Genomic DNA, 12,012 nt, shown 5'->3' on the forward strand with positions numbered 1-12,012 from the left:
CCATTTTTTATTGTAGATATTAATCAAAGTTTTTGTCGGTCTTATTAGTTTTGAATGGGAGCTAGCTTATTTATATCAGTTGGAATAGGAAACTGCTTCTAAGTTGGATATCTTGCCTTCCAAGTTCTTTTTCTTTAATGGTTTATTAAACTTTTGTCCTAAGTAAAAGTCATAGCAACCCCTTCTCCAAGACTCAACTTTCCAACTCTTAAAGAAGTGAGGTCTTTGACTTTTCAACAAGCATATGTTGGTGATTGATAATTAATGTAATAAAGATAAGGAGCTGATAGTGACGTCATTAAGGTTGAGTGGAAAATATTACATCGGTCTACCTGTGTACTCTTTCATTTTTCCTCTAATGGTTAAATAGATTTTGAGTTAAGACAAAGATAAAGAGAAGGACCTGATAAGAATCGACTGTTACACATATAATATATTATAAGATAAGCATTTCCATCAGTGGACTATTATTCAAATGTCTACTTTGCCTCGTTATTAACCAATTCCAAGCGAATGAGGCAGAGGAATTCGAAAATCGTCGCATTAAATCACATTGGCAATGGCGCAAAGACACCAATTATATTGGAATCTAAAATCGAGATGACCAGTTGATTTTGTAGGACTAGTTGTACTTGTAGCCCTACAGTGCACATGGTTATGGTTGGCCAAAAATGACAAAACAACCTATAATTGTGAACTTCATTCACTTCCAAATCATTCCTTATCTTCAATTCATACAAGGATCCTCAGAACCACAACTGACCACTAGTTAGGATACTATCTCCTGCAAATTGAATTATAAAATCCCAAGTGAACCTAAATTTGGTACACAAGTTCATCAAAATATTTGTAAAAGCCAGCTAGCTAGCTACTAAAAAATGATCGTTTCTAAGGCATTTTCTGTTTTTATTTTGTTCAATGTAATGTTTTTCACTTGTGTTTCATCTCATAATGTACCATGCCCTCCTACTCCAACAAAAGCCCCAGCCAAGTGCCCTAAAGATACACTAAAATTTGGTGTTTGTGGAGATTGGCTTGGGCTAGTTCATGAGGTCATTGGGGCAAAACCAAGTAGCCAATGTTGTGCCCTTTTGGAAGGGATAGCAAATGTTGAAGCTGCTTTGTGCTTATGCACTGCCATTAAGGCCAATGTTTTGGGTGCCCTTAAGCTCAAAGTTCCCATTGCTATCAGTTTGGTTCTGAATTCTTGTGGAAAGAAAGTACCTAAAGGCTTTACATGTGCTTGACGGTTCATACTGGCGTACACAGGATTTTATGCCTGCAGTGTCGGTCTATTGTCACAATTCGACTTGTAAATGAGTTTGGTCCTAGAATTATGGTGGTCCTAGGCCTTACTTTCTGTCCCAGTTGTAATTTACTCGATATTATTTTCAAGCAGCACCGATCTACAGTATATACCTATTTTTTAAATTAAATATATAGTATTTGCACATATAGTTGGATGACACTCGTTTTAAACTCTAAAGATTGCTCATGAAAATGGCATTCTGTCTACGGAGTTTATAAAATACTCCTTTTTTCTTTTCGTTCCGCTAAGAAATTGTAAGTTATGGTTCGCTTTGGTGTAAACAATAAAAACTCTAGGTCCATTTTCCTAATTAATGATGTGAAATGAGATACCATAATATACAGAAGTGGAATACATGTTGTTCCACCCAATTCGAATTTCACATTAAGGTGCGAGACAGCTAGTAGCCTAGCATAGATGTTTGTCTAATTCAACTTATAACTGCAATGGGCCTTTTCCTAATTTAACATATATCAAGTTACCACTGATTTAATTTTTTATTGAAGGATCTTGGTACAATGGTACTCCGTATATCAACAGCTAGACATAAACAATTAAGAGTGATATCTAAACAAGCCAAGTTACTAAATATATAAAGTGACATTCTTCTTGATTAAAGACTAAAAAAAAAAAGTAAGACAGATAAAAGGTAAAGAGTAACTTATTTAGATCAACTACATATTACTGTAGCTAAGCCTCGAGTTGGTAATTAGAGATTTGAAGTGATCAGTCTCCAAAACGACCAGTTTAGAAAGTTTTTTGTACAGGCTTGAAGTTTGAAGAGGACAAACATATTAGTGCAGTTTATGCATTTTTAGGACCTATCTTCACTTGTTAGTGTTAAGTGTGTAATATGTAATTACTGGTTAATTTAATGTAAATAAAGGCCAGCCCAACCACGGCTCAAACCAACTTTTACCGCTGCTCCAAAACTCCCCTCCAAAAAAGATTTCCGTTACCGGGAATCGAACCCGGGTCTCCTGGGTGAAAGCCAGATATCCTAACCGCTGGACGATAACGGAATTGTTGTTTTAATGTGAGTGTGACAATTAATCATATTCGATTATCATAACAGGTAATGCTGATGTTTAATTGAAAAGATCAGATCACCTAAAAGGCCACGGTACTTTTGTTTTCCAACATTGTTTCAAGGGAAGCCAAAAAAAAAATAACCTTTGGGAGATCACACGGCAACAATCTATCTTCATGTAGGATTTTTCTCTGTCTTCGATCTAGAGTTTAAACCTTCTTGAAGAATGAAAGCAATGGCACTCCTTTTAGAATTAGACCAAAATCTTGCTACTTTACAATTGACCATGGATAGAAATCTATACATTGTAAAGAGAATTACTAGCATGGTTATTTTTGAAAGCTTATAGTAAAAGAGGACAGCTCGGTGCACAAAGCATTCGGCGTTAACAGGATCTAGGAAAGAGCCACACTAAAAGGTGTGTGATATAGACAGTCTATCCTAATACAAGCATTAGTGGCTTTGAAAGCTTATACTAGTACTTATCAACAATTCAACATGTAAAGCATCAGTACTCCTCCCCATTTCATTTTCTACTGTCTCCGATCCTTTGTATAAGAATTAATCTTATCATTGATCTTTACTTCATTTTGAGGATAAGGTTTATGTCCTCCTTCATCACTCCTACTCTCTTCTTCAGATTCATATACGTAGTGGCGAATCCCGAAATTTATATAAAAGGATTCAAAAGAATATTAGAATGTCATACTTAAAACTTCAATATATGATCTAAAGAAATTTCTGAACCCCATTGCCGCTACTAGAATTATCTCTTATGTCAAGGGGATTCAAAAGTTTATATGTAACCAAAAATTATTTTTACCCTGGTATTTATATATAATAATTTTTCGACGAAAAGAATTCCATTGAATCCCTTTGACTCTGCATAGATCTACATTGGTACGCGAGTATAGGGTTCTATGATTAACTCCACAATGGTGGATTTTAATTTGAAAAAGGTATACTAATTGCTGAAGAGGTTTAAGAAGATCAATGTGAACCATATATGCACAACCCATTGACCTCACAAGCACTTAATGACTTAAATATGGAAGTACTGTACTTGTTTTGTATATATACTTATGAATTAAATGTGTCAATAGAATCTACATATAGGATCAGCAGTTAGTATATTCCAACTGAAAGTGCGCGCATTATTTTATCCCAATATATCTGCCGACTGCCATTCAGTATTTGACATATAAGAATTGAGGAATATGGCATTTCCCTTCTTTCTTAAAAAAAATTCTATGTTTACAAGAAAAATAACAATATTAATAAATTGGCATAGCTAGTTAGGCGCTGGCAATGCGATTTGTGAAGAAATCCATTATGAAGACCCGAAAAGAAAAGGGAAAAGGAATAAAAGGCTATGGGACACATGATGATAAATATGATCGAGTAGGGTTAGGGCTGGGCTAATTATCAGATAATTAATACTGTTGCTATTACTCAGTTTTTTTCTTGGGTAATTACTATGTGAAAATTACTTTAACAATCATAGATAAGACTGTTAGGGTCCATACTAATTGAACGATCACCAAAACAAAATAAACAAGAAATCAAGAAGGGCAGTTGGAGCATATACAGTTTGGATATGAGCTAATTGAAGTACTCATGCTCGAATTTTCATTATAGAGTAGAATTTACATTAGTCATAGAACATAGTCTGCAGTGGTACGTAGTCTAATATGAAATAGTTACTTATAAGAGTTCATGAGGGGGATATATCAGCCATCAAAATGTATAATGAAAAGGCCAAGAGCTCAAAAGGCTCAATTAGTTAATGTTGTACTCATCTGGTTTTCAAATAAAAACATCCTCCAAAATGCATGTTAGATTCACAAAATGATCAACTTCCTCTTAATTGTGGACAGGAGGGTGTGTTCTTGCTGGCAAATAATCCAAGTTAAACTCTGGTGGTGGATCTTCCCTTTTCTGGTGATGAATCCTCCAAGAAACCGAAACACCATAATTACTACTACTACTGCCTTCCATCAGCTGATGATCTTTTTCATTTTCCTTGAGACTATTTGGCTCTGCTGATGAGGGTTTTACTTTTACATCCGATGGACTACTGGAAACCCTAGCTACATTTGGTTTCTCCTCATTCTGCAAGAAAAAGAATCAAGTGAAACAATTTAGTTATTACAATTTGTCGAAGATATATAAATGATGTGCAAATGTCTTAGAGAATATTGTTAGGCATGCTGCAGTCAGCTATATGAATCATCGTCATGTGCATGGATAGATATAGATGCAGCGGCAGAGCGACAATTAAGAAGGGGGTTCAATTGAATTCCCTTCGTTATGAAATGGAATAGGGCTGAAACAAATTTTTTTGTACATATATATATAGTGACTTTTGAATTCCTTTGTGGTGACAAAGATAGTTCGATAATTGCTTTTAAGTCAACAAGTTTGATTTTTTTAGTCGTCTTGTTGAAATTTCTGGCTCTAACACTGGGTATATAGACGCCGTTGAAAATACATATAGTTGACCGACCCAACCGTTTTTGCAATAGGAGGCACAATTATTGTTGTTATCGTTACTGTAAATGTCTCAGAAAAAGTGAAAATATCATTTTAATAGATAGAACTAAAACAAACCTTGTTGAGGACACCAAGTGAGCGAGCGTTACATGCATGGAATAGAAGGAAAACCATCATAAGAAGAGTGATTTTGTTGATTGACATTTGAAAAGAACTTTCCCGTCAGCTCTTGTGTTTGAAGTACTGATTCAAAGAAGATGAAAATTTTTGTTGGCTGGATTTGAATGAAGATCGCGTACTAATAGAAATAGTTTAAGCAAGAAAAATGAGCATTAAATGCCGACTTTGGAACAACTTAAAGGGATTTGATAGGAGAACATGCAAATGTAAGGGAGATAGGAGTATGATGGCAAAATAAAGATATGGGTGACCTCAAATATGTCTCTTTCAAATATATTGGGTCCCAAAGACATAAACCTCCCGCTAGAGGAAGGAAGATAAATTAAAGTCAGAACCCTTGAGCTAAATATATAGTACTATATTTAAATTCCAAAGAAGAAAGAGTTAAAAAAAGACATTTTATATCTCCTTGAATTTGTAATAAGAAATACCAATGAATGAAGATTTAAGGAAATTAAGCAATTAAAGAAACAGATCGATCAGAGCTAGGAAGTTGAGAAAACCAGAGATACAAGAAAGCAAGAGCCTGTCCAATTTGTACCCACCGAGGTAATTATTAATTGGCCTTGTCCTCGTGTGAAGTTAAAACTATGGTTTTGTGCTTTTTTATTTTAACATGGCTAATGGCTCCTGGTTTCTCGCTTAGTTCCACGCTCTTTTACCTTGAAAATCTTTAACACACATTATTCTATTTAAAGTTTTATGAGTATTATGCAAAAAGTACGAAACCTTTTTACATTGAATATATGTATATATAGTCATCCAACATGTTATATCGCGTTTATACATGTCCCTAGCTCCTTCTACATGCATGCTTCATATATGAACAGTGTTGAAAAATAGGCATATATACGCAGCGGAAGCAAGCATCCAAGATCATATCCTTACATGTAAACTAGACAAACATAATCAAATACGAGATTGTAACACTAACCTTTTGAAGCTGTTGCATAATCAAATTATTACCCCATAAAAAAACAGAACCAACTCAGATGGAGAGTAAACTGATAATTTATATTAGGTAGATATCACAATATATTATCCCTAGTTCCATTGAACCAACGTGTAACTCAGTTGGAGAGTCAAGACAAGTTATCAATTAACTAGGGATTACAACACAGTAATTAACCATAATGAATCTATCCGATGGGGAGGAAGACCTATGTCAACACATAAACTCATTATATCACTGCTACATACAATGGAGACCATATAGAATGAACCCTAACACCATTATTTGTTAAAATAAAAAATTTCGGTTAACAAAAATTTTCCCGAAAACAGAAAAACGCCCATAAACCCATCTAAACGACCTCAAATGGCCAAAAAAGGCCCTTAGTCACAGCATAGCAGTGAGTATTGTTCAGTGGGCCGTTTCCGATGAACCTACCAAATTTCAGGTCAATCGGAGTTCGTCAAAAATTTCAGAATTCCAAAACCATGACCATTCGGTAAAAATCGGTTTTGTCGTTTTAGGGTTTCAAAATAAAATCAGATACAATCATATCACATATTATTTATACTGATTCTAACAATATCCGTGATTCCAGAAATCATAAACAACATATTCAATCTCGTTTTTCATAAAACACACCATTGTTTTAGAAACTAACATGACAAACATGCATTCAAAAACAACACCAATTCTAGGGTTTCCGTTTCATGAAGTATTACATTATCTAGTTAGATGTAAGACGGCTCCTGATGCCAGTTGTTGGAAAATAGGCATATATACGCAGCGGAAGCAAGCATCAAAGATCATATCCTTACATGTAAACTAGACAAACATAATCAAATACGAGATTGTAACACTAACCTTTTGAAGCTGTTGCACAAGTCTTCAATAGCGTTCTTGTTCTCCAGGTCTACGATCTTCTACTGTGTATCCTGAACTTCTATGAACATAATACTTGAGTGGCAAGTATTCGGCTCCAGAATAATAATCATCACTTAGGGTTTTATGGCTTTCTTTATATACACACGTTTTTAGGGTAAACCCTAGCCAAAAAACGTGTAGCCCTTTCCTAACCCACCAAGGATATTATTTTTCCTTTTATTTTCCTTGTTCTAGAATATTCAGGCACAGCAGGGACCATGATTTAATAACGAGGCTTCCTATTGTGGTATTAATTCGGAATGTGAATGAATTAATGCTTCCACAATAAATTACGCTTATTCCACTAGAAAACGTAATTGCACTCCTCGATTTAATTTCAAATCATTCATTAAAAACTTATTTAACTCCCCATGTTAAGATTACGGACACCAATCAAATAAATTAAATTACCGACAATTTAATTCATCGACTAATTTAATCCTTTATACTTCCGCTTAACTTATTTCATGTGACGGATACAAAATCCACTGCGGGGTTTTCACGTGAAAACTTATAAGCATCCACGAAGGGTATCATCAATCTCAAGGTCGAGACACGGATTATCAACTAATTGTTATTTCACAAATGCACTTTGCCATTATCCAATTTACCGGGAATACATTAACTCGCAATGAGTCGTGCCTTTTAATAAATCAAAATAATGAACGAAGCACATTGATCACAACAATCATATCAAGATTAAGAGTATAAGAACATTTAATGAGCTAGAGAGGTAGTTTTATATATTCAAGACAAAAACACTTATCTCTACTTGTCCGTCAATACACACAAAAATGTACTAGCAAAGAAAGTTGGAACATAACCATTCCCATAATCAAGATAGATTATATTTTAATCTTATGCTACAATCATCAAGATACTTTGCCCAGTTTAAATCTTTGATTGTGAACGTGAACTTTATAACTTATAAAAACCGACAATTTAATCTTCCGCGCATGAGCTAAAACTCCATACACTAAATCGTCTACTATATAAGTAAAGGGCACACATGAACAAATGATCTACTTAAATTAAGACTTTATTGAATTGAATAAATAAATAAACAATTGTTCCAAAAGAAATAAAAAATAATACTATAATCAAACCGCATGGTTAATAGTATATCCTAACAAACAGAATGATCAATTAAGTATAGGTTAATGGAAATATTTCCATGATACTTGTGATATCCTTAGGATGCTGGAAGCCTGTTTGCATAGGAATAATGAACAGAGTGAAAGTTTTATATTAGAAGTTCATAAGACAAATTATATAGAAATACTTTTAAGTTGTGAAGCTTTTTGAAGAAAATCGTACAAAATTGCTCAAAGCTAACAGTATCACGATGCATTAATTAAAAGCGTCTTAGAATTGATCCACCAAGAATTTTAGTAATGATAGAATATTAAACCACTACAAACAAATGGATAATTTGCGGAGGTTGAAAGTTATAATTCGCGAAGGTTTTACCATTCGCTGAATTCTTAAAGAAATTTAAACCTCCTATTACGCAACTTTTAATCTCCACAAATTACCCCTTTTTTGTAGTGAACGAATCAGTCGATAGAGATGTATTTTGTGACATTGAGATTTTGGCACTACATCCATTGTACGTATGTACACTCTAAATGGAACACGTTAACGGGGAAATGATATGCTTGTCACTGATATTTCGTTATCTTTTGGGCCTACCTTGAATATAGATATATATACTTTTGCAGTTTTTTCATGAAAAAACTATTTTCTTGCTATGTATTAGTAGTAAGTTTTAAGCGCGAGTTAGCTAGACATTTTTGGTGATTTTTCACAAACAACTTATTTATGAGATCCTTATACTAGCTAATGGACAAGAATTGGTACAAAGAAAAGAAAAAGTAAAAAAAAAAATATGGGGAGGAATTGTTATGGACATAGATATACAGAAAAGGACATTAGAAAGACATTGTTGCATGGGCTAGACCCTCCATTGTTACTCTTGGAAGGGACACGAGAGAGTGCCCCAACCAACGTTAACGGTCGCACATCCCACGTGGCACAAACATTTGCTGACCCAACTTGCCACGTGTACACAGCCCCACTTTGGCCGCCAAAAACCCCCTTCACCCCAAATCCACAAATCCCAACCACCAAATGCATGTTGGTTTCATCCCTTTGTTCCTTTTCATTTGTCCTTCTAACTTCTTAAACTACATAATTCACACATACATTGCTAGTATAAAACTCTTTCTTCATTATCAGTTAAATGTATTACTACTGTATTATAAATAAGATTTTCAAATTATTACTATATCACACTTAGAACTATGACAGAAAAACTGTGACAGAGTCACTTACTCCAAATAAATGAATTCAACTTGATATACAGGTGTAAAAAAGTTATTAAAAGAAAATAAGGAACTAGCCACAGGCAAAATCCCGTAGGTAAACAATAAAAATTCCATGCTAATCCTATTTAGCTATGGATTAGCCATAGATTATAAGAAAATACAATTAGCTAGGAGCTATTTAGTAATGATTAGTAAATACGACAAAAGAAAGTGAAAAATGGCAAAATAATAACTTTTTAGAACAAAAATAGTATAGTTAGCAAAATTCAATATTTGATAACAATTTAGTTTTATTGACATATCTGATGAATCTTTTAAAAATGATCTTTTTTTGTTACCAAACAATTTAATTTTGTTATAATATTACGATTATTGCAAAAAAAAATCTTTTTAAGAACAATAAAAAAATTGTTGGCGTCGTCATGTAATTATGACAAATTTAAGTAGCTAATTTCATGTTTTCTAGTAGTGATACCAGTACACGAAATTTAAACTCATGTATCGATAGAAATTTTGAGGGGTGGTGGCCCTGGTGGGCGGTCAATAAAGCGACGGCGGGACACTAGTGGAATATAGGGGTGGAGTTGGGGGTTGGAGATGGGGACTTAAGGGACAAAGGCGTTGACAAGAGGCTCAAACTCGTGTGCCTTGTTAAAGCCAAGCATTATTCTTGGTTTGCTTAACTCCTTTGTCTCCACGGTAACCCCTTTATTTCTTTTTTTAGTATTTAATTTCATTCTTTAATACTACTACTACTAAAGTACTAATACCCTTTTCCTTTCTAACAAGTACGTACCAAACTACTTTGGTTCGTGAAAGAATGTTAGTAGTAGTAATAATACTAATGAGTACATACCAAGTTGAAATTAAATCTTGCTCATCATCATATGTAGTTATTGGAATGCTACAATGAAGCTTTATAAGAGATTTTGTGATATGGAAGTAAGTTCAATAGATCTTTGAAAAAGTAAGAGGATGAAGGGAGCCAAAAGATTGGCGACAAAAGCCATTTCTTGGGATTTGGTAGAGCTAGCTTAGATTACATGAATTCGTTTCTCTCGATCTTCATCATGCATGTCCACCAAGCTGCATTGGAATCAAATATCTTTTGACATGGAAACATGTACAATTCGAGCGCAACTGTACATCATTTCATTAGTGCAACAACTACAGCATACATGCACTATGAATACATATGTCTAAGTTTATATTATATACTAGATTAATGGAGCTAAGTGATGATGATCATAGCAGGTGTTTCCTGGAAAAAAAAAAAATCATACTTACTAGATGTTTGCTTGACCTAGCGAGAAGGTACTATATGATTATTCAATCTTACTGGCACGAGTTCCTGTGCTTTAATCTAAGCTTGGAAGTGTCAAAAAAGACGGGTCATTTACCCATCCAAAGATTATTTAGGTTGAGATAGACTGGGTAAGACGCGGATGGGCTAACATTGGATCATATCCCAACCCATCTGATCTCTTGCCAAGTTTTTAGGACCTGTTTGGCCATAAAAAATATTCACTTTTTTCTGAATTTTTTTTTTCACTTTATTTGAAAATCAGTGTTTGATCATGAAATTTCTAATCCAACTTAAAGTTGTATTTCAAATTTGAAAAACTACAACTTATAATGATTTTCAACTCACTTTTCACTTTTGAAGTTGTATTTAAGTATACTCAAGTATGAACATCATTCCAAATACTCTTGGCAAAAAGTATAACCAAACACAATTACATCTGCAACTCCAGCTACATCGATTCTAAATAACATGAAAATATTTGGAATTTATGAAAACGCCGACTTAATTTATTTGTTTATTTTTTTATATTTTGTTTAATTACCTAATAAACTAGTTTTCTCTATTATGACTTTATATGACATATAAAATAAAAAATAGGCTTTTGAAATATTTTGATAATATTTTTAAGTTAACAAACAAGTGGTCATTAACCTCCACAAACAGAGATGAGTTTGGGGTCATGTTTTTATGGGTTAATTTTGTTAACACCATCTGGGTTTTACGTTTTCCTTTTTTCTTTTAATATGGGGGTGGGGAAGATGAGGTCATGAGGCCTGTTCAATGAAATTTAGAAGGACATTAATTGGAACTTTTTTCCTTCTTCTTTTTGCCTTTCTTTCCATGAAATAAATAATGTTATTACTCATAGACCAGTCAACCAACAACGAAATAGGTATTCTACAACATTTAGGCATGAAAATTAATTTCTCGAGAGGCCTCTCGAATTAAGGAGATAATTAAACATGGAAGCACAATAATTTAATAACTAGTTAAGAAAATGCGATCTATAATTATTTAGAATTACATTAAAGAAAGAAATATTTGACTACATATTCGTGACCGCACGCTCTCACAGAGCTTTTTTTTTTTTTTTTGGCGGATTACCCTTCAAAAGCAATGTCTTTAATTTTTGGCCCTCAAATTGGTGGTCTTTAATTTTCATCCTCCGCCTAATACCCCCAAGGTTCTGGGTTCAAACTTAAGCTCAGAAAAAAAAAAAAAAAAAAAAAAGGAATTTCGCAAGACAAATGTTTGGATTCGCAAGACTCCCTCAGGCAGAATTTTGAATGCAAAACTTTACTTGCAGGTGCAAAACTACGAGGCCTAACTTTGCTACAAAACTTTGTCTTGCGAATTATTATTATTATTATTTTTTACTGAGCCGGGTTGGAACCCCAAACCTCATGGTATTAGGCTAGAACAAAAATTAAAAACATTTTTTTGCGCGGAAAATGGTCTTTAAATTTTGCCTCATATTCTTTGGTCTTTAAT

At 33.8% G+C, this 12,012-nt stretch overlaps 2 protein-coding genes and 1 non-coding gene across 3 annotated transcripts; 1 reads left to right on the forward strand and 2 right to left on the reverse strand.

Annotated features, from left to right (window-relative positions):
• The first annotated feature begins 812 nt into the window (after positions 1-812).
• LOC132062644 (putative lipid-binding protein At4g00165) lies at positions 813-1,414 on the forward strand. Its single transcript, XM_059455176.1, has one exon. It carries the CDS (start codon positions 879-881, stop codon positions 1,245-1,247), a length of 369 nt encoding a protein of 122 aa, XP_059311159.1. The 5' UTR covers positions 813-878; the 3' UTR covers positions 1,248-1,414.
• An 845-nt stretch (positions 1,415-2,259) lies between these two features.
• On the reverse strand, positions 2,260-2,331 carry TRNAE-UUC (transfer RNA glutamic acid (anticodon UUC)). The gene has a single exon. It is a non-coding gene; the product is annotated as a tRNA-Glu (tRNA).
• Positions 2,332-3,943: 1,612 nt separating this feature from the next.
• On the reverse strand, positions 3,944-5,294 carry LOC132062645 (root meristem growth factor 10). Its single transcript, XM_059455177.1, has 2 exons — positions 4,950-5,294; positions 3,944-4,451 (listed from the first exon to the last, which is right to left on the reverse strand). The coding sequence occupies exons 1-2, from the start codon at positions 5,034-5,036 to the stop codon at positions 4,203-4,205; spliced, it is 336 nt and encodes a 111-aa protein (XP_059311160.1). The 5' UTR covers positions 5,037-5,294; the 3' UTR covers positions 3,944-4,202.
• Between the last annotated feature and the right edge of the window lie 6,718 nt (positions 5,295-12,012).

The sequence above is a fragment of the Lycium ferocissimum genome, chromosome 7 (assembly GCF_029784015.1).
Source record: "Lycium ferocissimum isolate CSIRO_LF1 chromosome 7, AGI_CSIRO_Lferr_CH_V1, whole genome shotgun sequence".
Taxonomy (NCBI): domain Eukaryota; kingdom Viridiplantae; phylum Streptophyta; class Magnoliopsida; order Solanales; family Solanaceae; genus Lycium; species Lycium ferocissimum.